Raw genomic sequence first — 26,299 nt, 5'->3', positions numbered from 1 at the left:
AATCATAGTGTTATCACAGTGAGAGGTTTGATATGGCTCAGTCCTGGTCCCATACGCTCTTGGAAAATTGTTGATGAATTTGTTGGTGCTTTGCCCGTATATATGTAACGCAGTATACAAAAAACTGCTTCATATGTACTAATACTTTGTTCACAGAAAACAGTTTATTTATGAGTAGTTAGAGGTTGGTGATTTGTCAGCTACAAGATGTCATAATTTATAGTTTTAAAGAAATGCAAAATGACGGGACGTCATCAGAAAGTGTCAAAATGTAGACACACCCAAGTCGCACCTTTTTTCATCGTTTTGGCCAGGGTGCGACTTATATTTATACTTATATACTTATACTCCGGAGTAGGGCTGGGTATTGCCAAGACCCTCGCGATACGATACGTATCCCGATACAAGGGTCACGATACATATCCCGATACTTGTATATTCCGATACAATTCCCTCATTACGATACGTATTTTCCGGATACATTTTGGAAAAATGGGTCTTAAAAATGTACCAAATAGTTCTGGGTATCATGGCCAATTTCCTAAATCGATTCGATTTCGATTCATAACGTCCTGAATCGATGAATCACGATTCAATTCAATTCAATTCAATCTGCTCTTAAATAATGAAAATGGCTCAACTGTGTTACAAAATACAAATGTACTTTAAACCCTAACCCTAACCTTAACCCTAACCCTAACCTTAACCTTAACCTTAACCCTAACCCTAACCCTAACCTTAACCCTAACCCTAACCTTAACCTTAACCTTAACCCTAACCCTAACCTTAACCTTAACCTTAACCTTAACCTTAACCTTAACCTTAACCCTAACCCTAACCCTAACCCTAACCCTAACCCTAACCCTAACCCTAACCCTAACCCTAACCCTAACCTTAACCCTAACCCTAACCCTAACCCTAACCCTAACCTTAACCTTAACCTTAACCTTAACCCTAACCCTAACCCTAACCCTAACCCTAACCCTAACCCTAACCCTAACCCTAACCCTAACCCTAACCCTAACCCTAACCCTAACCCGGCGCGGTCTAAAACGGCACTAAAATGCGGTCAAATAGCGCAGGAGTTTCAGGAGCCGCGGCGCGCGGCCGGCACAAAATAACATGGTAGTTTCGGCCGCGCGCCGCGGCTCTGTAAGACACTCCCATATTATTAGCGTGTGGCTCGTCACTGTCAGGTACGACTACGTTGACCGTGATGTCCAGGTGCTATGCCGACTCTCTCTCCAGATTCGGCATTGTCGTTAGGATGGCGTATTTTCACACACACGGGAGAACTTTCTGTCAGATGTTTACGTTGCACCATAACGTCGTGTGGATCTAGCGCATGAACAAGCCGCTTGAAGCGTTCGTTTTGCACTACCGAGTACGGGCGTAAATCTTTGCAGACAAAAGTTGCGATGGCCTCTGTTATCTTTATGACCAGCGGAGAATCGGCTGGTCATGTTAGTGATTCGGCTTGTTGTCGGAAGCTAACGTTAGCGTAGTGTGATACCTTGTCAAGTGAGGTTTGTAGTATTTCTACAATAACTGACCTCCGCTTCGCAGATTTTGCAAACCACTTTGGTTTTATCCGGCTCTTTGTTGTTTTAAATCCGAAATGGTTCCAGACGTCAGACTTGAGTTGGGACGGCTCGCTGAGCCGAGTTTTACCTGTGTCTTGCACACTTGACAAGCGGACGCAAACGTGCCACTGCTGCTCACGCACAAGACTACTGGGGTTAACTTCATGGGGGGAAAATCGATCTCATGCCTTATGAATCGATATTGCAAAATTTGTATTACATCGATCCAAACTTGATTAAATCGATTTTTTACCCAGCCCTAGTACCAAATGGGTAATGTTTTTACTCTGAATAAGAAAATGTATGAAATGTCATGTTTATCCACAAAGCACTTATTTATAAATCCATTCTGCTCTAATAACTTCATCCATCCAACTGATCCAAATATAAATATAAGGAACACATTCTAGTAAAGTATTGCATGTTTGGCCTGGTCTGAACCTGCTGCAGCAGCATCTTCTGCACAGATCAGCTTCTGATCAGGTCCAGCTCCTTCTCACTCGGCCCAGAGGAGCAGCACTAACGGCAGATCAAAAGAACTATTCCACCTCCTTTAAAGCCGACGGGCCACAAACATCGTTTAAAATTATTATTATTATTATATCTTTTTTTAAATATACAAAATATTGATACTGTGACAATACGCGTATCAATTATTTTCACACTTGCAACTGCATTTCATCCTCCAGTGCAACTTATATATGTTTTTTTCTTCTCTATTATGCATTTTTTGGCTGGTGCGACTTATAGTCCAGAAAATACGGTAATCAGGATATTAACGTTTTGTGTGTGTCTCTGTGTGTGTGTGTGTGTGTGTGTCTCTGTGTGTGTGTGTCTCTCTGTCTGTGTGTGTGTGTGTCTCTCTGTCTGTGTGTGTGTGTGTGTCTCTGTCTGTCTGTGTGTGTCTCTCTGTGTGTCTCTCTCTCTCTCTCTCTCTCTCTGTGTGTGTGTGTGTGTGTCTCTGTGTGTGTCTCTGTGTGTGTGTCTCTCTCTGTGTGTGTGTCTCTGTGTGTGTCTCTGTGTGTGTGTGTGTCTCTGTGTGTGTGTGTGTGTCTCTGTGTGTGTGTCTGTGTCTCTGTGTGTGTGTGTGTGTGTCTGTGTCTCTGTGTGTGTGTGTGTGTGTGTGTGTGTGTGTGTGTGTGTGTCTCTGTGTGTGTGTGTGTGTGTCTGTGTCTCTGTGTGTGTGTGTGTCTCTGTGTGTGTCTCTGTGTGTGTGTCTCTGTGTGTGTGTGTGTGTGTGTGTCTCTGTGTGTGTGTGTGTGTCTCTGTGTCTCTGTGTGTGTGTGTGTCTGTGTGTGTCTCTGTGTGTGTGTCTCTGTGTGTGTGTCTCTGTGTGTGTGTCTGTGTGTGTGTGTCTGTGTGTGTCTCTGTGTGTGTGTGTCTGTGTGTGTCTCTGTGTGTGTGTGTGTGTGTCTCTGTGTCTCTGTGTGTGTGTGTGTGTGTCTCTGTGTGTGTCTCTGTGTGTGTGTGTGTGTCTCTGTGTGTGTGTGTGTGTCTCTGTGTGTGTCTCTGTGTGTGTGTCTCTGTGTGTGTGTGTGTGTTCCAGGTTCATGCAGAGCTCCACTTCGAGCTGGCTGAGTCGGCTCTGCTCGCGCTCTCCGTTCTGAACGGCCTCACGCTGCTCGGAGAAACCATAAAGGTGCTGAGTCTCCACACATCACACACATCTGCCAGAGTCATTCAGTCATTCATGAGGTGAAGGAGCGAGGGCCAACCTGCCTGTGCAGGGTAAATGAGGCTAAAACAATAGCTTTGAGGTTGTTTAGCTGTGAAGGTAATTTGCTCAATGAACTGGTCAGTTAGTTTGGTGAAAGTGACTGGACTTGAAAAAACACTGAGGATTTCCTTGGATTTCTATCTAATGACTTTATTGTGGAAGTTTGAGGGTGTGACACTTTTATTCTGCCATTATTCCGAGTAAAATACCCCCAAAAAATCAGTTTAATAAGTGTAAGGAAGGTTCATCACAGTCACATGTTTCTGGATGTAACTCCTTTCATTTGAGATGTTTTAACATGTGTTTTTATATTAAATTACCTTTTATTTAACCAGGAAAGTCCCTCCGAGATTTAAAAAAACAACAATTCTTCTGTATTTTGGTGGAAGAAAAACATTATGGAGAAAGACATTCTTTGTGTGATCACATTAAATTACTGCCAGTCGACTCCCTCACGTGTATTTTATGTGTCGGTGTCATGTGGCAGGTGCAGCCGCCTGTCAGTGAATTCACCCTGGATGTGAGCTTGACCCTGGAGGCTCTTCTGTGCGACTCTGTGACCAGCCGCCTGCTCTTTGTGACCGCCATTTCCCCAGACCTGGCCCCACCCCTCCAGGCCTCCACACACACAAGAGCCCAGGGAGCCGCCCAGCGGGCTGCCCAACGAGCCTCCCAGGGAACCCCCAAGGGAACCGCCCCGGGAACCCCCAAGAGAACCCCCAAGGGAACCGCCCCGGGAACCCCCAAGAGAACCCCCAAGGGAACCGCCCCGGGAACCCCCAAGAGAACCCCCAAGGGAACCGCCCCGGGAACCCCCAAGAGAACCCCCAAGGGAACCGCCCAGGGAACCCCCAAGAGAACCCCCAAGGGAGCTGCCCTGGGAGTTTCGGGCCCAGTCCCGGTGAACGGGTGGAGGGGGCTCAGAGAAGACTGTCTCATGAACCTGTTCAGCCGCTATGGTCCAGTGGTCAGGATAATAACACCAGCGCTCTCAGGAGCAGCCACACACGCTTATGTTGGTGAGTACGAGAAGGTTCATAATGTCATGTCAGTTTGGATATTAAAGGACACATATTTTGCAAAATGTACTTTTTGATCAAACAAATATGTGGAATTGCATTTAATTCCATTTATGTTTATTCATAAATCCTGTTGAGAAAGTTTTCTCCCTCTGAGCGTCAAAACACTTTATTTCGCCTGTGTGGCACATTAGCATATCTGCTGCCAGTAGATGGAGCCAAAAGGTCAGTCTCGTGGGAAAAACTAGAGTGACATGAAGTCATTTGTTTTTTGTTCTAAAACATGAGATGTCAAAGTAAAGGTACTGGAGCATGTTTAAATGCCGACAGCAATACAAATAATGCATAATATTTGTCCTTTAATGAAAGTCTGGATTAAGTATCAAGCTTTGCTTTAAACAAAAGTTCTTGTTGTCCTATATGTACTACTTTATGTTATTTGAACATGTGTTCACACTAGTACTAATTTTCAACTCTGGTCTCTGATTGGGCTTTTCCACATAACATTAAAGGCGCAATGGATGATTTGAGAACGCACGGGGAAGTGCACATGCGCACTCCCCCGTGCGGACTGATACAACACACACGTGCGTTTGTTTATTAGCGCATCACATCTCTCGTCTCCCGTAGATTTCTGTCCACTTCTGCGTCAGCTCGAACTGTCTTTCTCCGTCTTCATTTTGCCCCGTACACTGAGGGAACTATATTATGATAGATCCATGCGCTTAGGCACGCTGAAACGTGCTGCTCGTGGGGACGAGCCGCACGTGGCTGCAGGTGAGCAGTAGGTGTGTTTTATGATTGACACGTGGCAGGACTAATCGGCCGTCCATGCCACGAGGAAACGAGACTCAGATTTGGGTAAAAAAAAATCGTCCATTCAACCTTTTAAGAGCAGCAACCCAGCGTCCTGTTGAGGCGAGTGGGGCAGTCTACATATTGATCGAGCATGGGCATGAGAGGTCACATGACTTGAAGTGGCAGGGTATGAGTGGACGAGTGCTTCGCTGTAGCTCTTCAATAGTCGCTCCCCGCGGCGTCATCGTTTTGACCCGGTACATACGCCAGGATCACGGTGACCTGTCTGTACTCTCGCGGGAGGTCACAGGTTTTAGGGAGAACATCTCATAAGCCGGTGTACACTCTTGTTCCCAGATACAGAACTGAGCTGCCCACTTGTTACTAATAAACAAGCACAGCCCTCTGCCGATAGGTTCATGAGCGGTCTGAACCCGGCGAGAGTGGCATGAGTCTTGAAGCCATGTCTGTCAGACGCAGTTACAGAATGTTTTGCCGATATGAGAACTCAAGCGACTGTAATCGTCTTTTTTTTTTAAATGCGCATGCGAACACTCCCCCCCACCCTCCTGTTCTTTCCAAAAGGCCGCCTCCCATCAAACCTCGTGAGGAAGCGCGCAACAGCCCCGCTGATACACGTGCGTTTGTTTATTAGGGCGACGGATCGCATCACATCCCGTCTCCGCAGATTTCCGTCTCTTCTGAGCTCGAACACAGTCTTTCTCTGTCGTCCCTCAGCCATTTTTGTACTGTACACTGAAGGAACTCGCTGCTAGCTTTGATAAACACACCGACATATCAACCACGCATGCGCAGCCAGGGAAACGTGCAGCTATCCTGGGAACGAGGCTGCAGGTGTCAGTAAAACGCAGGGAATGATTGACATGTGGGAGAACTACTCGGCTGTCCACACCACGAGGAAATGAGATTCAGATTGGTCTTATACTCGGCCTCAGCATGTACAGCATGTATAGTTGTCCCTTTATGAGGTTATAACCCTGTAAACTCTATATTCTGGACTGTGTTGTCGTTCCTGATGAGTTGAACCTGTGTTTGTAGAGTTTGCGAGTGCGGACAGCAGACAAGCAGCTCTCTGCGCCTCCCTGGACCTGCTCCAGCGGCACTACCTGGTGTACCCCGCCCTCACGCCGCTGCACCTGCTCCAGCACCTGTCTGAATCGGTCCCACGCACAACGGAGGACACGGCATATCTCGTACGTTCTCATTTGGAGTCAGATCCATCACAACTATTGCTTAAACTTTAGCAGCAGCAAATGAGAAAAAAAGGTTCAAAGACTTCTGTTAAAGCTTGCTGATATTCTTCATATTTATTATAAATGATGAATAGAAAATATTACATTTCCAGAAGATAAATGTATCTGATATTATCCAAAGCCAGTGCATGACATAACGAGAGGTTAAACGTGGTGTAGAGGCTTTGCAGAGAAATGAAATAAAAGCAGAAAAAGCTTTAGCCACGTCTCACACACAAACGTGGAATTACTAAACGTCTTTTTGTGAATGGCTGAGTTCGACCTCAGGATGAAAAAGTATTTCAAGTGCCAGTTTAGATTTATTAATGAAACAGTTGTTATGTTTGGGTGAGTTGGACCTGAACATGGAGACACTCCTGACCTGCCTTTGTTTTCAGACGGCGGCTCGGAGGTTGAAGAAACTGGACCGACGCCTGAGTAAAGTGTTGAGGCATCTGCCCGAGGGGGCTCTGTCTGTGGTGGTCCTCAGGTGAGTGGCTTCAACACGCTCCGGGACGTCCCGAGGGCCAGTTTGACATCTGTACTGTGGGTTCTGTTTCAGGGGCGACCGCCACAACCCGGGACTGTGCTTTGTGGAGGTCAAGAACACACCCTGACCATGCAGATCTGTGCACCAGCAGGAGCCGGCCCATGTTCAAACCTGACTCTGTGCACCAGCAGGAGCCGGCCCATGTTCAAACCTGACTCTGTGCACCAGCAGGAGCCGGCCCATGTTCAAACCTGACTCTGTGCACCAGCAGGAGCCGGCCCATGTTCAAACCTGACTCTGTGCACCAGCAAGGGGCCGGCCCATGTTCAAACCTGACTCTGTGCACCAGCAGGAGCCGGCCCATGTTCAAACCTGACTCTGTGCACCAGCAGGAGCTGGCCCATGTTCAAACCTGACTCTGTGCACCAGCAGGGGGCCGGCCCATGTTCAAACCTGACTCTGTGCACCAGCAGGGGGCCGGCCCATGTTCAAACCTGACTCTGTGCACCAGCAGGAGCTGGCCCATGTTCAAACCTGACTCTGTGCACCAGCAGGAGCCGGCCCATGTTCAAACCTGACTCTGTGCACCAGCAGGGGGCCGGCCCATGTTCAAACCTGACTCTGTGCACCAGCAGGAGCCGGCCCATGTTCAAACCTGACTCTGTGCACCAGCAGGGGGCCGGCCCATGTTCAAACCTGACTCTGTGCACCAGCAGGAGCCGGCCCATGTTCAAACCTGACTCTGTGCACCAGCAGGAGCCGGCCCATGTTCAAACCTGACTCTGTGCACCAGCAAGGGGCCGGCCCATGTTCAAACCTGACTCTGTGCACCAGCAGGAGCCGGCCCATGTTCAAACCTGACTCTGTGCACCAGCAGGAGCTGGCCCATGTTCAAACCTGACTCTGTGCACCAGCAGGAGCCGGCCCATGTTCAAACCTGACTCTGTGCACCAGCAAGGGGCCGGCCCATGTTCAAACCTGACTCTGTGCACCAGCAGGAGCCGGCCCATGTTCAAACCTGACTCTGTGCACCAGCAAGGGGCCGGCCCATGTTCAAACCTGACTCTGTGCACCAGCAGGAGCCGGCCCATGTTCAAACCTGACTCTGTGCACCAGCAAGGGGCCGGCCCATGTTCAAACCTGACTCTGTGCACCAGCAAGGGGCCGGCCCATGTTCAAACCTGACTCTGTGCACCAGCAGGGGGCCGGCCCATGTTCAAACCTGACTCTGTGCACCAGCAGGGGGCCGGCCCATGTTCAAACCTGACTCTGTGCACCAGCAGGGGGCTGGCCCATGTTCAAACCTGACTCCGGTTATTAAAGTTTATCCAGTTTAACTCCAGATTCTCTTATTTTTCTATTTCACTTATTTTGGTAAATATTTATCAGTTTACTTTCGTTAAGTTAGAGTTTGTGAAGATATTTTGAAAAATAAGTGTTTAAAATGACGAGGTATAAAACGGAATTCTTCTGTCAATGTGCGACTTGTCACTGAAAACAGAAATGTTTAATATAAATTGACAGTGAACACCTTTTATTTTGTTGAATTATGGTTTAATGATTTAACAGTGAAATGACTTCTACCTATGACACATGCTCATGTCCAACCAGGAAGCACAATCATAAACTTCACAAAACAGTCAAACTGGAGACAAATGGGCACATTTAAACAAATCTGAAGATTTGTTTTGGTCATTGCCCTCGCGGCTGATCTCAAAGTTGGATTTCAGACTTTGCCCTTTCAAATGAACCAATTTTAACCTCAAACCTTTAAGAGTCTAATGCCCCGAGTAAATCAGTGAAGAGAAATATTCCCAATTCTTAAATGGAACAGAAGCGGAAAATATCATTTTCTTTATTTAAATCACAAGAAAATAATGTGATTTAAATAAAGTATGAAAACTTCAGGTGGTTTAGTTAAAGGATCACAGAGCTGCATTGAACATATCTCGTATCATAATCTAAATCAAATCCCAACACTAAGGCAAAATCCTGATTATGATTTACTGGACAGATGGAGCCCACAATAAACACATTTTATCTAGAGATATAACATTCTTCATCACAAATTGAATATATTATCTAAATGATTTTTTGACTCATAGGATGCAACTGTCTAAGAACAAATGTGAAATGATGAGCAGCAGATTCAAACTGCAGCATGTGCCGTCTGTTCATTCAAACACTTTTGAGGCGAGAAAATATAGAAAATGTAAATAAAAACAAAGCGACATTTCTGGCCTGGAAATTCAAAATTAAATAAAAATAATAATCTTGCTCCGACTTCAGTTAACACGGTCTATGGTGTTACCTCTACATTTTAGCTCTGGTCGCCGCTCTTCTGGAATATTCTGAGGACATGGTTATTTAAAGTGTCTTGCCCAATAGCACAGCTCCAGTAAACACTAGCCAGGATCGATATTTGAAAGATCCAAACGGATGTGGGTTTAGGAGGTTAAAAAGCAGAAGAGATTCATTCAGACAAATGAAACAACAAATACTAAGAAACATTCTTTAATTTTTCCCTTTTACAAGGATATTCAAGAATTTTTAAACATTTGATACAAAACGCTTGTGTCTTGGCACACGTGGACATGAGACAGTGCTGTGGGAGGACATTACAAAACATTCAACTAAAGACAAATCTGTACAAAACAAACATTTTCCAAGACATTTCAGAATACCACCAATAAATAGAACATGTTTCACTGCTGCGCTCACATTTGTCTGATAAAAGTGGAAACAAGGAGCGGTTTAAAAAAAAGAGGGGAGAAGAGACTGGTTAACAAGGAGCGGTTTAAAAAAAAGAGGGGAGAAGAGACTGGTTAAAAATACTAACTGACCCTGACATTGTAAACTAGGACACATCAGCTGCACTACTAAACATAAGACTCACTCGCACTCACTCACTCAACATGTACAAGCAGCCGCAGACGCCCTGGGGCAGAAGAGGGGCCTGCTCTTCACCTCAGATAGTGGCGGCTCCTATGGCTTGAGTGGGGCGGGGCTCAGACTGCGGTCCGGTCCTGGGGCGGGGCTCAGACAGCGGTCCGGTCCTGGGGCGGGGCTCAGACAGCGGTCCGGTCCTGGGGCGGGGCTCAGTGCTACCACACCTCTGGCACCTCGAACAGCGTGGACGAGGACGACACGCCTGCGCCTGAAGCGTAAAGGTTAAAGGTTAAAGACTTCATATTGAACTAGAACCAAATGTAAAGTGATGACCTCATGTTAATAATGGACTTCCTGTTCAAACTGATCAGCGTTCATGACATTTCACTGTAACAAGCAGCAGATCATCATTTACATGTTTTTAGTTTTGGAAAGTGGCCCAGTGACACACGGAGAGTTCTAAAACGTACAGGGGATGTGGGTGGGGATAGGGGGTGGGTGAAAACAGGATCAATCAAAATGCAATAAAATTAAAGTTAGACATCTGCCCCCGGGAGGAAAGAATACTGAATGTGTACTCCACTTAAAGTACAGTTACTTGGTAGCTCTACTCGTTTTTAGCCAAAATTAACTATAATAATATTAATTTAAGAAGAAGAAGAAGAATATAGAAATGACCCTAGCGCTGTGACACTGACAAAGGCAGGAGCGCTGCACTGAGCCTGTGTTAGGTGTAAACAAACTTTTTCAGAGCTTTTTATTTAGAGCTTTTGTGGAAGGTAAAGAGCTAACTCTGTGTTCGGAGGGGCCGATGGCACAGATTGGACGCCTCACTTCTGTTAGTCTGCCCCAGGGCAGACAAGCGTAGAAGGCTTCATTAACTACACCTCTTATAAAAGTAATATCTGCAGGACACTTCCCTGGGACTGTTGTCATGGAAACGGAGTGACATAACCGTAACTGAAGGCGTTTGAACTGGGCTTTCAGATCGTTGCACACTCAGACCTAGTTTTTCCTTTTAAAAGCAGCACGTTCAGAGTCCTGAAACACACGCTCTGATCAAACCTCTTTCCTGACCCGCCCGAGCTCCGCCCCGTGTGGACAGGGCCACATTCAGATGCAAAACAACAATGACTTAACACAGTAATTCTTCCAACACTCAACTTGAACCGTGTTTTGATCCGGTCCAAGGTTCCTCGTCCCCCTCACCTTTCTTCTTCTTCTTGTGTCCCTTCTTGTTTGTTCCGGGAGCCTGCTGCCAGCCACCTGTGCCCTCCGTGTCCACCACCTCTGGACTGCTCTGAGCCTGCTCCGCCTCTGGACTGGAGCCGGACGACTCGGACACGTCTCTGCAGCAGAGTCAGTGTTGGTCAGAGTGAGCTCCTCCGGGACAGAGGAGCGGTCAGACTTACCCTGTTTTCAGCCAACCTTCAGACGTCTTGCTCTCCACAGCTTCAGAGTTCGCCTCTTCTGAAACCAGAGCAGCGTTGGAGTTCATTTTCATTCAAGCAATTACTTACGCATCGGGCTGCAGTATAGTCAAATAGTCATTTGATCACTAAAAGTCTGATTATTATTTTAATGCCTCGACAATTCGTTTGATTTATATATGTAATTAAAAACATGTGAATCTGTGGCGCGCGGAGTACACAGAACGACTTGTGGCGCTTTCGCTTCACACAGAGCTTGTTCTGCTCAGATCTGCAGCAGCTTAAGCACAACAGAGAGAACGACCGGGAAGAGTTTTGTTGTGTGAAACAGCACGGTGTTTTGAGCAGTAATTAACGACTGACTGCTCCGTGTGCTGTTCACTTTAGCCTCTTAACCCCAGAGTCTTAGCTCAGTCATCGTAGACTTTCTGTTTCATACTCTCTGTCCTCTTTCACTACAAAACTCTGCTTCCCAGTCACACGTTTAAAATGCACCGCTCTCTCCTCTGTTGTGCTTTCATACATCCATGGAAACAGCAGGAGGACCGCGATTATGAAACAAAGTCCACGAGGACGGGGCAAAGACACAGAGGCTAAAGTGAACGGCACACGGAGCCAACGCTGCAAAATGACAAAATACACAATGCAGAGTTACAGCTCAAAACACCAGGGATCACTGGCCTCACTCAACAACCATTTACAAACTAGTTTCTTATTTTAAGTAAATGCAAATTAATTCATAGCTGCTGTAACTGTCTACAGTCTGGTTACTGTTAGTCTTTTATATATACTCTTTAACTACAAACACAATAGGTTGGACTGGTGAAGGGAAATGCTGGTGTTTTGGGGACAAACTTCAGTGAAATTAAGAATAAAATGTGTTATTTTAAGCAGAAACTCCTGGTTTAATTCTATGAACTATAACGTATTTAATATAAGATTTCATATGCTTTTAAATATTATCTGGAGTAGGGCTGCAGCTATCGATCTTTGGATTTTTTTCTTCGATTAATCTGTTAATTTTTTGTACGGCACCTGCTCTTTCACGCAACAACACTCTTCCCGGTCGCACCTATAATAGATCCATGGGTCACACTCGTGAGTTTAAAACACGCCGCTCTCTCTGTTGTGCTTCAGCTGCTTCAGGAACGAGCTCCGAGGAAAAGAAAAGCGCCACAAGTCGTTCCGTGCGCCACAGATGCACGTGTTTTTAATAAAATATGTAAATTAAACGAAGCATCGAGGCAATAAAATAATCAAAGCTTTTTTGTAATCGAATTATTCAATTAACTCGAATAATCGTTGCAGCCCTAATACATACTATACACTACGATGGAACGACAGAAAGAACCATTGAAAAGATGAAGACGTAACAAATGCTGAATGTCACATGCACAGCCGTGATTTTAATAAACTATTTCAGGCCGAAATGTCGTGGAAGTCCCTCCTTAATCAGTCCAAGAAAACACCATAAGTTGAAATTCAGTGCTTTATTTGAAGTTTGAAGTTATGGTGCTATTCTGCCCAAGACTAAAGGCAGTAGTTTGACTTTCAACCTGCCAAAGTGACAGAGAGAATATTGTGAAGGCAGAGAATTCTCTGTAAAGAACCTCTGATGCACATCTTAAGCAGCTTTGAGCCTGGATTCAGACTGTCAGAGCAGAGGCCCGTCTCACGTCTTCAGAGGAGTTTTATAAAAGCATGTTTGTGTGGTATAGGAGTTCGTCCTACGGCTGCAGAGACTCACCGTCAGTCTTGAGCTTCTTTCCTCCTGCCACGTCGGCGTAGGAGAGGTGAGACCAGCCGTCTCCTGAAGCCGGGTCTCCTCCCTCCTCAGGCTGCGCTGGGCTCATGCAGCGCTTCCTCAGGCCCCTGACAGGACAAACACACACACTTTAGGTACATCTCCTGCCACAGGACAGCAAGGTTAAAGTCCAGACGGATCTGGACCTCAAACTAGCTTTGATTTGAATTACTTTGGCCTCTCACATTGATCCGAGCGAGTGCCGACAGTCATTTAAGATCAACTCATTTCTTTTTCAGGGAGTAAATCTTTAAACCTTTAAAGATGGAAAGTCAGTCCACATTACACTGCACAGTATTTTTAGCATCAAAAAGCCACAGGCTCAGGTATAAAACACTAATGTGCAGCTCATGTTTGGACCTTTATAAACAATCAAATTTATAAGATATTGATCAAAATCATAAGAGTTCAGCCTTGGTCTTTAGACAGTTCTGGATCAGACCAATTTATGCTCCATTTTTGTCTAAACAGCTCTGTGCATTCCAAGCGTGGTCACCAGCAGCTTCTCATGTCAGGTCTGTGTTTTGGTATTTGACCACCAGAGGGCACCAGGAACAACAAACATGCACCCACAGTTTTAAGATCACATTTGTTGGAAAAGAGCCAACACGCTGTGTACACTACTGCCCGCCTAACTGTGTATCCACAGGCAGAACAACCTAACTCACGTGTGTATCCACAGACAGAACAACCTAACTCACCGTGTGTATCCACAGGCAGAACAACCTAACTCACCGTGTGTATCCACAGACAGAACAACCTAACTCACGTGTGTATCCACAGGCAGAACAACCCAACTCACGTGTGTATCCACAGGCAGAACAACCCAACTCACGTGTGTATCCACAGGCAGAACAACCTAACTCACCGTGTGTATCCACAGGCAGAACAACCTAACTCACGTGTGTATCCACAGACAGAACAACCTAACTCACCGTGTGTATCCACAGGCAGAACAACCTAACTCACCGTGTGTATCCACAGGCAGAACAACCTAACTCACCGTGTGTATCCACAGACAGAACAACCTAACTCACCGTGTGTATCCACAGGCAGAACAACCTAACTCACCGTGTGTATCCACAGACAGAACAACCTAACTCACGTGTGTATCCACAGACAGAACAACCCAACTCACGTGTGTATCCACAGACAGAACAACCCAACTCACGTGTGTATCCACAGGCAGAACAACCCAACTCACGTGTGTATCCACAGGCAGAACAACCCAACTCACGTGTGTATCCACAGGCAGAACAACCTAACTCACGTGTGTATCCACAGGCAGAACAACCCAACTCACGTGTGTATCCACAGACAGAACAACCCAACTCACGTGTGTATCCACAGGCAGAACAACCCAACTCACGTGTGTATCCACAGGCAGAACAACCCAACTCACGTGTGTATCCACAGGCAGAACAACCTAACTCACGTGTGTATCCACAGGCAGAACAACCTAACTCAGGTGTGTATCCACAGGCAGAACAACCTAACTCAGGTGTGTATCCACAGGCAGAACAACCTAACTCAGGTGTGTATCCACAGGCAGAACAACCTAACTCAGGTGTGTATCCACAGGCAGAACAACCTAACTCACCGTGTGTATCCACAGACAGAACAACCTAACTCACCGTGTGTATCCACAGACAGAACAACCTAACTCACCGTGTGTATCCACAGACAGAACAACCTAACTCACCGTGTGTATCCACAGGCAGAACAACCTAACTCACCGTGTGTATCCACAGACAGAACAACCTAACTCACGTGTGTATCCACAGACAGAACAACCTAACTCACCGTGTGTATCCACAGGCAGAACAACCTAACTCACTGTGTGTATCCACAGACAGAACAACCTAACCCACGTGTGTATCCACAGACAGAACAACCTAACTCACCGTGTGTATCCACAGGCAGAACAACCTAACTCACCGTGTGTATCCACAGACAGAACAACCTAACTCACCGTGTGTATCCACAGACAGAACAACCTAACTCACCGTGTGTATCCACAGGCAGAACAACCTAACTCACCGTGTGTATCCACAGGCAGAACAACCTAACTCACCGTGTGTATCCAAAGGTGGAGGAGGCGGTGCTGGTGTAGTGGCTCTTCGTCCATCCGTCCTCTGCCCATGACTTGTGAGGCTGGTTCTGTTTTTGCTTGTCCTTCTCGTGCTGCCGCGCCTTGACGTACTCTGCATATGTCTGGATCTTGTAGCTCTCAGCGTAGCGGCTCGTGTTCATCGCTGCACAACACAAACAGGCAAAAGTGAAGCCGAGCGTGACTCGTTTCTTGTGGTGATCACGGGTCGTCCTTTGACTCGTGATCGGGACGGTCCAAGAAATCATCATTTTATTGCGGGCGGGTTATAAAATGCTGGCCATGGTATCGCGTCGCACTGCATCTTTACATTTAGTCTAAATTCAGTTCAGTTGGTGTCCATGAGCTGTGAGTGAGTGCGTCCTACATCTGTGGATGAAATAGTGATGCGCTGGTCTTGTGGTCGTGAGGAGACAAAATGTGGAAAAGTTCCAGGTCTACTAACACTTTGCAAGCCGCTGTAAGTGTTAATAAGAAAGGGTTTCTTTTGTCCATCATTTAAGGAGCAGCCGTTAGATTCTCAAGCCCTCGATGTGTTAATCTAAAAACAATGTGCCACTCACCAATCTGCACCTGGTCCGTCTGGCTCAGAGACACAAAGGCCGAAGTGTCGTCGATCCAGGACACCTGAATGTTTCCTGAGGGGGCACAGAGAGGACGGGTCACATGGGGTCACCAGTATCACGTGTGTAAACAGAGGTAAAGACTCACCAAAGGCACTGAAGAGCTGGTATAAGTCACTGGTCTTCCACTCCTTGGGGAAGGTCACGTACAGGACGTGGTCTCTCTTGGGCTGCACTGCGCTCACACAGAGAAAACACACTTTAGTCAGCTCTCTAAACAGAGGGTCTATCTTCAGTTCAACAATGACATTCTCAAAGGCTGGCTCTGAACTCCTACATTTTGGCCAAAAGGCTTGATGTGCAGAGCCAGTTTGTAAGCCGGGCTGTGCACATTTGATATGGTTATAATCTCTGACGTGGGCTGTGTGTAGTGCTGCGTTCCAGTCCTCAGAAGCTGGACCACATCCCGACGTGAAGTCGGATAAACTGAGCAGTACACTGCTGTTTTAAATGGTTTGCACATTGCTTTTACACCGTCACAACATTAAAACTGCAAGTGATTTCATGTGACTTGTGATCTCCATGTGCACGTTGGCAACATTTGCATAAAGCTCCGTTCACGCCGCTGCGGCAAAGCGTCCAGTTTACATTCACAGTCTATGTGGACGCACAGCATTTTTATGGCGAGAATCTGTGAGCGTTATGAGCACCTAACGCTCAGATGCGTGTCCAGAGAGGCCGAAGCAGAAAAGTTGGACAAAGCTGAACTTTAGCAACCAATCAGAGCTTACGCTCCAGGGACGTACCTACACATTTCATTATCCGGAAGGAAGACCAAAACAAACCATGCACTGGCTTAATAAAAAAACAAAACAAAAAAAACGCCCAGACTAAGCTCTTGGATCAAATGATGACACTCACTAAACTCTGGTCCATCAGATGCTTCACAGACCAGACAAGCCATCGAACCGATGACCTTTTGTAAAGCAAATACACCAAAGCCACTCTCTCAACATGCTCTGCCATCGCACCAAGAGAACAGCCACACCGGGAAACAACTCCACTGAGCATGTGTACTGGACGCCTCGGACCAGAGTCTGCTGCCGAGTTTATTCTTTGGGCTCACATCCAGGGCGTCCTGGACTTAAGATATTCCTTTATTGTCCCACATGGGGAAATTTCATTGGTGCAACGCAGGTAGATACAGAGGTAGATACAGAAGAACAGATCACTTATAGGAAGTCTGAAAAACACTTTCAGTAGAAGATCTCCTATAAATAAATAAAAACTCCCATAGACAAATAAATAAATACCATTGCATGTGATCCCGACAGTAATTGCACATGAATATGTGTCACGACAGCACATAGATTGCACATGAATTTCACATGAATTGCACATGAATTCCAACAGCAATTGCACATCAGTATTAGGTTAGGTCAGTATTGCGAGTGTTCAGGACTAACAGTTTTTGTTATAAAGTCTGACAGCAGCAGGAAGGAAAGACCTACGGAACCTTTCCTTCACACATCGAGGGTGGATCAGTCTCTCACTGAAGCTGCTCTCCAGAGCGGAGAGAGTGTCCTGCAGGGGGTGACACTCATGGTCCAGCATAGATGTGAATCTAGCCAGGACCCTCCTGTCCCCCACCTCCTGCACCGAGTCCAAAGCACAGCCCAGGACGGAGCTGGACTTCTTGATGACTCTGTCCAGCCTCTTCCTCTCCCTCTCTGTGATGCTGCTGCTCCAGCAGGCCACACCTACAGGAGCTGATGCCATCACAGAGTCGTAGAAGGTCTTCAGGAGTGGCCCTGTCACTCCAAAAGACCTGAGTCTCCTCAGGAGGTAGAGCCGACTCTGGCTCTTCCTGTACAGTGCGTCTGTGTTATGAGTCCAGTCCAGTTTGTGGTTCAGATGAACACCCAGGTACTTGTATGAGTCCACTCTCTCAATGTCCCGTCCCTGGATGTTCACTGGTGAGGGGGCAGTGGGGTGGCGTCTGCGGAAGTCCACCACCATCTCCTTGGTCTTCCCCGCGTTGATGAGGAGGTGGTTCCGCTGACACCAGTCCACAAAGTCCTGCTCCAGTCCTCTGTACTCCTCGTCATCCGTGATGAGTCCGACGATGGCAGAGTCGTCAGAGAACTTCTGCAGGACACAGCTGTCCGTGTCGTGTCTGAAGTCTGCAGTGTAAAGGGTGAAGAGAAAGGGCGCGAGGACAGTGCCCTGGGGCGCCCCCACACTGCAGGTCCGAGTGTCAGACACACAGTTCCGGGCTCTCACAAACTGGGGTCGGTCTGTGAGGTAGTCCAGGATCCACTCTGCCAGGTCATACTCCACACCAGCCGTCTCCAGCTTGTCCCTCAGGAGCAGCGGCTGGATGGTGTTGAAGGCGCTGGAAAGATCGAAGAACAGAATCCTCACAGAGCTGCCAGGTTTTTCCAGGTGAGAGAGAGAGAGAGCGGTGCAGCAGGGAGATGACGGCGTCCTCCACTCCGATGCCAGACCGATATGCAAACTGCAGCGGGTCCATGACTGAGCTCACGGTGGAGCGGAGGTGGTCCAGGACTAGCCGCTCCAGTGTCTTCATCAGGTGGGACGTGAGCGCCACTGGCCTGAAGCTGTTGAGGTCTTTGGGGCGCGGTGTCTTAGGCACAGGTACCAGACAGGAGGTCTTCCAGACCTGTGGTACCACCCTCAGCTTCAGGCTCATGTTGAAGACATGCTCCATAACTCCACACAGTTCATCTGCGCAGGACTTAAGGAGCCTGGGGCTGATGCCATCAGGTCCTGCTGCCTTCCTCACTTTAATCCTCTTCAGCTCACTCCTCACCTGTGCTGCTGTGACAGTCAGTGGTTGGCAGGGGGACCGTGTGCTGGGGGGATGGGTGAGTCCAGGCGAAGTGGGGAGCTGATGGTCCGGGGCAGATAAGCGAAGAGGAACAGATGCAGGGCATTGTCCAGCTGTGGAAGAGGGAGCATGCAGCTGTGCAGGGGGAGGGGGGGTGACCGATCAAACCTCAAGAAGTGAGCATTTAAATCATTCACCCACTGTAGATCCCCCTCTGTCTGGGCAGGGGGGATTTTGAAGCCCGAGATGGTTTTCAGGCTCCTCCACACTCCCTGAATGTTCTTTTGCTGCAGCTGCTCCTCCATCCTCCTCTTGTAGCCGGCCTCAGCCTGCCTGATCTTCCTCCTCAGCTCTTTCTGCACAGTCCTCAGCTCCTCCTTGTTCCCTGACCTGAAGGCTCTCTTCTTCTCCTTCAGCAGAGCCTTCAGTTCACGGTTAATCCATGGCTTGTTGTTTGGGAAACACTGCACCGTCCGGGAGGGAACAATGTTCTCAAAACAGAAGTTGATGTAGTCCGTGATGCACTCTGTGATGGTGTTGAGGTCTTCCCCATGTGGGTCATAAAGCTCAGTCCAGACAGTGGTGCTGAAGCAGTCCCTCAGAGCCTCCTCGCTCTCAGCAGACCACATCCTCACCTCACGGGACACCACAGGCTGCATGTGCACGATGGGTTCATACACAGGCCTCAGATGTACAAGGTTGTGGTCCGAGCTGCCCAGGGGAGGGAGGGGGGAAGAAGAATAAGCCTCCTTGGTGTTGGCAAAAAACAAGTCCAATGTTCTATTCTCTCTGGTGGGGCAGGTAACATACTGGGTGTATGTTGGTAGAACAGAAGAGGGAGAAGCGTGGTTAAAGTCACCAGAGATGAGGAAGAGAGCCTGTGGATGCTGTGTTTGCAGCCTACAAGTGCAGGAGAGCAGTGCTTCACAAGCATTTTCAGCATTGGCAGACGGGGTCACATAGACTGCGATTAAAATCACATGTGAGAACTCCCGGGGCAGATAGTATGGCCTCATGCCAATAGCCAATAGTTCAATATCCTTGTTACATAGCTGCTCCCTCACTGTGCAGTGTTCGGGTTTGGACCAGCTCGTCTTCTTGGTGGGCTCGCTCGGAGCTAGCTCACGTCACAACAACACAACGAAAAACGCTCAAATCCAGCCGAAAAAAGTCAAAAACAGTTGAATTAAAAAACTATTCCAGCGCGTGTCCCTATCGCACAGTAAAATAGAAAAAATATACTAACTATATTTACAAAATATAGGAGATAAAGCAGAGACTTGTGCGTTCAGAACTGCCGCACTCTGCTCAGGAGCAGTTCACAGACGGAGCGACGCTAGAGAGAAAAGCACTATCACCATTATCTCTGTGTCCAAGCGCAGGGCACATTTCAGAACCGCCAGTTTATCGGCATCAGCCACTCCAGCATCCAGTTTTTAAATATACGAGTCAGAACTGACCAAATTCAACCTCTGAGAACGAGTGGGACGCAACATAAGAGTATGAAGGAGTTTCAGACTGATCACAAACTGGTCTGAAAACAAGACAGATTTGATTTCTTTAAAATCATACAAAATCAATTTAAATGACATTTTCAGGAGCTTGTGATCAATTCGAGCATTTAGTCTTTGATGTCCCACCCAAAATTGTGAAAAAACTGAAAAAATACGACTTATAGTTTCAACAAGGTCAGTTCTTTATGGTCAGATGGTGTTCAGACAAAGCTCAGATTAAAGTCTGACTTGGTCCATGGGCTTGTTAAACCATTAGAACTGAAGTGTGGGGATTTTAAACTCCCCAGAATTTTAAAGAAAGTTTATACTGTAAAAATCACTACCGCAAGAGATCATTTTTAGACATAAAGTAAAACATTTTCCATTAAAATGTAAGCCTAAAAATAGTTACAGCCTGATGTTATTTAGTGGGAAACTGTTAAATCGTTGGTGTTTAACTGAACATTTGTGATACTTAAGGCGCAATGGACGATTTTTCGGTGATTTGAGAACTCAGGAGGAAGTGCGCATGCGCACTCCCCCGTGTGGACTGATACAACACACACGTGCGTTTGTTTATTAGCGCGACGGATCGCATCACATCTCTCGTCTCCTGTAGATTTCCATCTTCTGAGTCAGAAGAACCATCTTTATTTTGTCACGTACACTGAGGGAACTATATTATGATCAATGCGCTTAGACACGCGGAACCGTGCTGCTCATGGGGACGAGCCACACGCGCCTGCAGTTGAGCGGTAGGTGCGTTTTATGATTGATACGTGGCAGGACTAATCGGCCGTCCACGCCACGAGGAAATGAGACTCAGATTTGGACCAAAAAATCGTCCATTCCACCTTTAACAATCCCACACTAATGTCACTAACAGTTCTGGACTACAGAGCACTGAGCACCACTAAAGCAGCTCATGTTCAGATTCTACTTACAGTCTGGTCCAGTGATATTGAGGTAGGGAATGTCGATTATCCTCATCAGGAACAGCCTAAAAGAGAGGAGAAGAGTGTGGGCTCCAGCAGCACTCAGACACAAAAGCTGGCGTCAAGCTCTTACTTATTGAAGAACGGCTCGATGAGTTTGGAGCGAACAGAGATGTGACCTTTGGGCGGAGTCAGGAACGAGCCTGCAAAGACAAAAGAACATGGGAAAATCATGCGGCCTACAGCCTGAATTCAAAATATGACCGACTGAAAACGGTTTGGAAAGATCTTTGGGTGGAGGACACTGGCAAGTTCAAAGGATTAGAGTGTGTTACCCAGATAGTTGGTCATGGAGATGAAGCAGAGGCCGGTGATGTAGGCGTCGTAGCCAGCCTCGTGCAGCTGCTCCTGGGCCGTGTCGTAGCTGGGGAAACTGTCTGCCGTTTCTGATGGACGGGACACTGGGTCAGAGGAGGCTTCTTTAAAAACCACCGCCGTGTTTTGTGCTCAACTCACCGACTTGTGGACATTTGAAAGGGCTTTCCTTCAGCTGCTTCTCGAGCTCTGCCAGGGACGTGTTTGTGATCAGCTCCTACAAACAGAGAGTGAGAGAACTGCACGCCTCATTTGTATCGTCCTCGCCCTTTAAACCTTTGCTGTGGCACGTTTTTTACAGCTTAATGCATCCACGGAGAGCACACATTAACTCTATTCCTGACTGGGAGAAAGTAGAGTGCCATCTACAACAGAGGGAATTACCGTGGGGAGGTAAACCTAGCTTGCCCCGTCATGCTAACGTAAGAGTTGTAATGAACGTGATTGGAGGCAGTTCAGAACGAGTCTGAGGAAGTGTTTTTGTGAGGCTCAGAGGAGCTCGTAAACGTGTCCTTCAAAACCCGGGCTGGACACAAGTAGTTCTTTTAGCTAAATTAGGACTTCAATTCATTGTGTTGAGCTGGTACAAGATGCAAGAAAAAATGTCATTAAATAAAAGACTTCGACATTAAAACTGAGAAAAGGCCAGATTCTTGCATCTTACCTTGAAAGGCTGAGTGGAAGACATGAGCTTTGTGTCCAAAAGTCTGCGGACACACAGAGCATTCAATAAGTCGAGCACGAGACTGAAAACACGGATCACAAGAAAGTCAAGACAACCCAACACTTTACCTGGGAAACACACACATGGTGACCTCCTTAAAGTCCTGCAGATCCTGAAAGGTACAAGCATCGAGTAGAGAAAAGCACTATTCATTACACTCGTTAAGTAGATTTCTACTGCTCCGACTGAGGTCGAGTTACGATTATTGTGAACTGTCACCATATAAAAGATCACACAAAAACTAAAGTGAAATTATTCTTAAAAACAGCCACATTAAAAGGACTTAAAGGACACGCAATTCTAAGTTTTTAGTTCCATTACATTGTGATCTTACCAGTATTACCATTTCAGTAACGATTGGACAAAAAACTTTTGAATTACATTTTTAAACAATAAAAGGTTCTAATAGGGCGACTGAAGTGCATTATTATGACAGTTTATTCTGATATTTTTGATTTAGTAATGCACTGTCTTTGGACTAAACAGTAAAACACATTATGAAAATACTTTTTATAACAGACAAACATTTCCATTTATTCGTTTTTATCGTCACAATGAGCTTAGTAATCATTGCGTTCCTAATTGTTACTGGAATAATCGAATATTCATCACTTAAACTTGTGTTGTTGTAATACATTTTGATTAGCTAAACTTCTAGATAAAGCTAACGTCCGCTGCAGTGCTCGTCAGCAGCCGCAGCGTAGGAAAAAAGGCCGTACCTCGGGCAGCGGGCAGTAGAACTGGTGAATGGTGTGCATGACGTCCAGCAGCATGTTGTGGCCCACCACCAGTTTGCCCTGATGCGGTAAAGGGGACGGTTACAACAGGGAACACTTGTAACGAGCTGGAGCAATGGTGCGGCTTCACTCACAGATTTGGAGATGGCGTGGATCACTCTGGAGAAGCCCACAGCGTCGTTCAGCTCCTCCTGACAACCGACCAGTTTATCATCAGTACATTCACCCTCTAAACGAGTCCCTCACCTTTGACCTCAGACTTCACTACGAGCAGAAGTGTCCGCTCGTGTGAGGCCTACACTGTGGTGCACGTGAGGCGGGTGCTCTGTGAGGCGAGCGCGGCGGACAGCTCTGTGATCACTGCTCTGTCGGTCTGGATAAGTTACACTTGTAATTTGAATAACACTGTAGGAATAGGCTCAGCCCCTTGTGAATAAGGGCTGCCTCATCACATTGGGACTTTCCTGGTTAAATAAAAAGGTCAATAAACTAGACGCATAGACATTTTATATTCATTAGGAATCGATAAGAGAACACTTGAGGATAGATAACACTCAACATGGATATAAGATCTTCTCACATCCCTAGTAACACATTGCCTTTAATAATAATAATAATAATAATAATAATAATAATAACAACTTTTATTTATATAGCGCTTTTCAGTGACCCAAAGACGCCTTTAGGCGAGTCACATGTGTCCACTCCTTGTATTGGTATTAAAAGCTATTGATGGGCCAAACGAGTCGAGGCTGCGTCACTTTAAAGAAAGGTCACGTGACCAACATGTACTGTGTCATTTGGTGTCGCTCTTGTCAGAAGCTGAAGCTGCAGCGCGAGAATCAAGACCGTCACTTTGTCCGTTTTGTGGTTCACTGGTGATAAATATTTGCCGGTTCCTCTTTGAGGGGGAATTGTGATCGTTCACAAGAATAACCTCTGCAAGCCCCATTTTCATACTAATTTCGAGTCACTTTGTTTTAATTACTAAGATTGAGTGACCTTCTCACAAAGTTCTCTCATTTGTTGCTCCTCAGAACATATTCTGATTCAGTGTCAGTACTGTGAGTGTATTGGGAATGTGTTACACACACCTTGACGCGTCCTCTACCATCACGAGCAAAAGCTTTCTGAAGCTGGACTGGGAGCAGCCCTAAAGGCCTTATCTGCAGTAGCACAGAGTGTCCACAGTGTGGCGCTGCAGCCTCACCTGCTCCTTCTCCAGCTTCTGCTGCTCTCGTCTCCTCCGCTCCTCGTCATCCACCTTACTCACTTGGATGAACCGCTCCTTCTGCGAAACAGCACAGGAAGTGAGTCTTTACGTCACGTTTTGTGAAAATGCAGATTTTTAAATCCTGAAAGCAAATTACAGGATCGATGGAACTGTGGTTTACCAAGAGAAGATAAGACGTTTGAGTTCATGTAGGGAGAGCAAACAGACAATTTATATCTGTACAGTCAGCTTTTTACATTCAGAATACTTTTCCTGCTGAAGCAAAGCTCAACACCAGCTTCAGTTTCTGTCACTGTCTTGAGTACATTTGTTAGTTAATTATAATTAAATGAATTATTTTTGCGTCGACAAGTCTGCCATTTGAATGATTATTAAATTTTTTTATTTCTATTCAACACTGAGATTCAGCCTTTTCTGGACTGACCCACGACATATGTGCAACACTTAACCACTGCACCACCAGCGAGCACATAAAGATTCATCTACAGGTTGAAATAAGGTGAAGGCCTCTGGATGAAAGTTTATTTGCCAGTGAGTTCTAAAAAAGGACTTTTGGCATTTTAGCGTCTGTTCAGTCCTGATAATGATTATGATCCTCAAATAGAAATATTTTTAAAGTTGACTTGTCACGATGGGTCGGGTCACTGTTGAATGCAGCGCTATGATGCAACTGCTCAGCTGTAGGTTGAAGCTTTACCTTTTCCGTTTCCACAGTCTCTATATGAAGCCCTTTTGGAAACCTAAAACACAGGAACATGTTAATGTCTTGTCCCACAGAAGTCAAGAGCTCAAAGATAAAACACTCACTTCCAGTTCAGAGTCTGGTATATGAGCTTTCTCTGGAACCTGAGGGAACATCATGTACGATTACCACCATCAGAATACTATGTTCACAGGGCGTTTATGGGGGACGCAGCTCTTACCCTGTGCACGGATCCAGGTCCAGGGATTTGTCGGCGTTACTGAGGAGCGCCTCCACCTTTTGTCTGAAAGAACACGCGTGACACTGAGATGCTCGGACGTTTAGCTGCTGGAGCTGGAGCAGACACTTACACCACTCTGCTGATGAAGTCCTTGTGCTCCTCGGGCACATGAGCGGGGCTCTTGGAGGGGGAGAGGAAAGAAGGTGTCCCCACACCGTTAGCATGCTGGTTCCTCCTCTCCTCCGTCTGCTCCCTCAGCTGCACCTCCTCGTCCTGGTTCAGGTACGGGATTCCTTCAACACAACATCACCAATCAATAGTGAAACCTTGAGTATGTATAAACACTAAATAAATCCAACAGGACAAAATATGACTTTTCGAATGGTAGTGAGTTTTGGCAGACTTAGATAACAAGTACGCACTAATGTTGTGAATGTTAGTCTATCGAACACATTGTACACACAAGACATGTTTTTGGTGGTATTGAAATCAGTATCAAGCCTTTTCCTGAGCATTAAAACTGAGTCACGATGCAAACACTGTCACAGTGTTCTCACTGGGCTGAGGTTGAAGGATGTTGGCGGGATCTTAATACCTGGAGGTATCTTTTGGGCATGGCGGTGACCAGCCGAAGCCCGCCATGCTAAAACCCCTCAGTGAGAACACTGCCGTTATGTGCAGAGCTACAAGTCCAAACTGGGATTTGTAAGCGCTCTCTACAGTCGCCACACAGACATCTGAGAGCGCTGAACAACACTAAAACTGATTCGCTGTGAGCCGGGCAGATGTTCAGGGTCGTCCAGTCACTTAGCATAAGCATTAAAGCATTTCACGTATAAATAATTGCTAATGAAAACTGTAATACAAACAGTCACACATTTGGCAAACACAGAAGTGACATCAACGACATGAGGCTTCGTTTCCTCTGCAGCACGACAAACACTGAAGCTCTGCTTGTTTTTACCTTCACTTTAACTTAGCAGACCAAATAAACAAAAGCACATGGTGCAGGGACCGTAGTTTATCATCTCTGCTGATCAATGTGTCCAGTGTGTTTGGACGTTCAAGAGAAGAGAATGAGCCTTCACGTACCGTGGCAGAAGACCTTATTAAAGTCAAACCCTTGACTGGCCAGGAAGTCTATACTGGAGCTCTGCAGAGAGAAAGGCCGTCAGTTTGGATTCAAATATACTGTACAAACAAACAGCTCGGCATACCTGACAAATAAACTTGATGTCAGGAGACGATCTGTTGAAGGGCTTGGGGAATACGTAAAAATTAAAAGGTTTAATGATGTACCTGGAAAAGAGAAGATCATTATGAGTCATGTTTGTGAAGCGTTGGAGTTTTGCCTTAGTGTTTGGAGACTCA

At 46.4% G+C, this 26,299-nt stretch overlaps 2 protein-coding genes across 3 annotated transcripts in view; one reads left to right on the top strand and one right to left on the bottom strand.

Moving 5' to 3' along the window:
• The window catches only part of LOC140377352 (RNA exonuclease 5-like), a 33,898-nt gene extending 26,469 nt beyond the window's left edge, over positions 1 to 7,429 (top strand). Inside the window, exons 15-18 of the mRNA XM_072462736.1 lie at positions 3,130 to 3,222; positions 3,788 to 4,319; positions 6,177 to 6,331; positions 6,769 to 7,429. Coding sequence (XP_072318837.1) covers positions 3,130 to 3,222; positions 3,788 to 4,319; positions 6,177 to 6,331; positions 6,769 to 6,864 — 876 coding nt within the window. The 3' untranslated portion in view covers positions 6,865 to 7,429. The remainder of the gene's footprint in view (positions 1 to 3,129; positions 3,223 to 3,787; positions 4,320 to 6,176; positions 6,332 to 6,768) is intronic.
• The window catches only part of parn (poly(A)-specific ribonuclease (deadenylation nuclease)), a 125,234-nt gene that overhangs the window by 95,862 nt on the left and 3,073 nt on the right, over positions 1 to 26,299 (bottom strand). The window contains exons 5-26 of one of the 2 annotated variants that reach the window (XM_072463523.1): positions 26,146 to 26,227; positions 26,021 to 26,081; positions 25,059 to 25,221; positions 24,929 to 24,991; positions 24,813 to 24,851; positions 24,703 to 24,745; positions 23,982 to 24,062; positions 22,906 to 22,962; positions 22,754 to 22,831; positions 22,103 to 22,146; positions 21,975 to 22,017; positions 21,452 to 21,527; positions 21,271 to 21,381; positions 21,069 to 21,138; positions 20,945 to 21,000; positions 15,805 to 15,891; positions 15,657 to 15,731; positions 15,058 to 15,238; positions 12,927 to 13,051; positions 11,162 to 11,219; positions 10,959 to 11,098; positions 9,449 to 10,017 (exon numbers count right to left, since the gene is read on the bottom strand). In XM_072463523.1, the coding sequence (XP_072319624.1) occupies positions 9,965 to 10,017; positions 10,959 to 11,098; positions 11,162 to 11,219; positions 12,927 to 13,051; positions 15,058 to 15,238; positions 15,657 to 15,731; positions 15,805 to 15,891; positions 20,945 to 21,000; positions 21,069 to 21,138; positions 21,271 to 21,381; positions 21,452 to 21,527; positions 21,975 to 22,017; positions 22,103 to 22,146; positions 22,754 to 22,831; positions 22,906 to 22,962; positions 23,982 to 24,062; positions 24,703 to 24,745; positions 24,813 to 24,851; positions 24,929 to 24,991; positions 25,059 to 25,221; positions 26,021 to 26,081; positions 26,146 to 26,227 (1,786 nt within the window). In that variant the 3' untranslated portion in view covers positions 9,449 to 9,964. The remainder of the gene's footprint in view (positions 1 to 9,448; positions 10,018 to 10,958; positions 11,099 to 11,161; positions 11,220 to 12,926; positions 13,052 to 15,057; positions 15,239 to 15,656; positions 15,732 to 15,804; positions 15,892 to 20,944; positions 21,001 to 21,068; positions 21,139 to 21,270; positions 21,382 to 21,451; positions 21,528 to 21,974; positions 22,018 to 22,102; positions 22,147 to 22,753; positions 22,832 to 22,905; positions 22,963 to 23,981; positions 24,063 to 24,702; positions 24,746 to 24,812; positions 24,852 to 24,928; positions 24,992 to 25,058; positions 25,222 to 26,020; positions 26,082 to 26,145; positions 26,228 to 26,299) is intronic. The other variant, XM_072463524.1, reaches the window with a different exon arrangement.

The sequence above is a fragment of the Eucyclogobius newberryi genome, unplaced genomic scaffold, assembly GCF_026437365.1.
Source record: "Eucyclogobius newberryi isolate DKJ021-1_F unplaced genomic scaffold, fEucNew1.0.hap1 SCAF_4, whole genome shotgun sequence".
NCBI lineage: Eukaryota > Metazoa > Chordata > Actinopteri > Gobiiformes > Gobiidae > Eucyclogobius > Eucyclogobius newberryi.
This window is presented reverse-complemented; position numbering and strand designations above follow the sequence as displayed.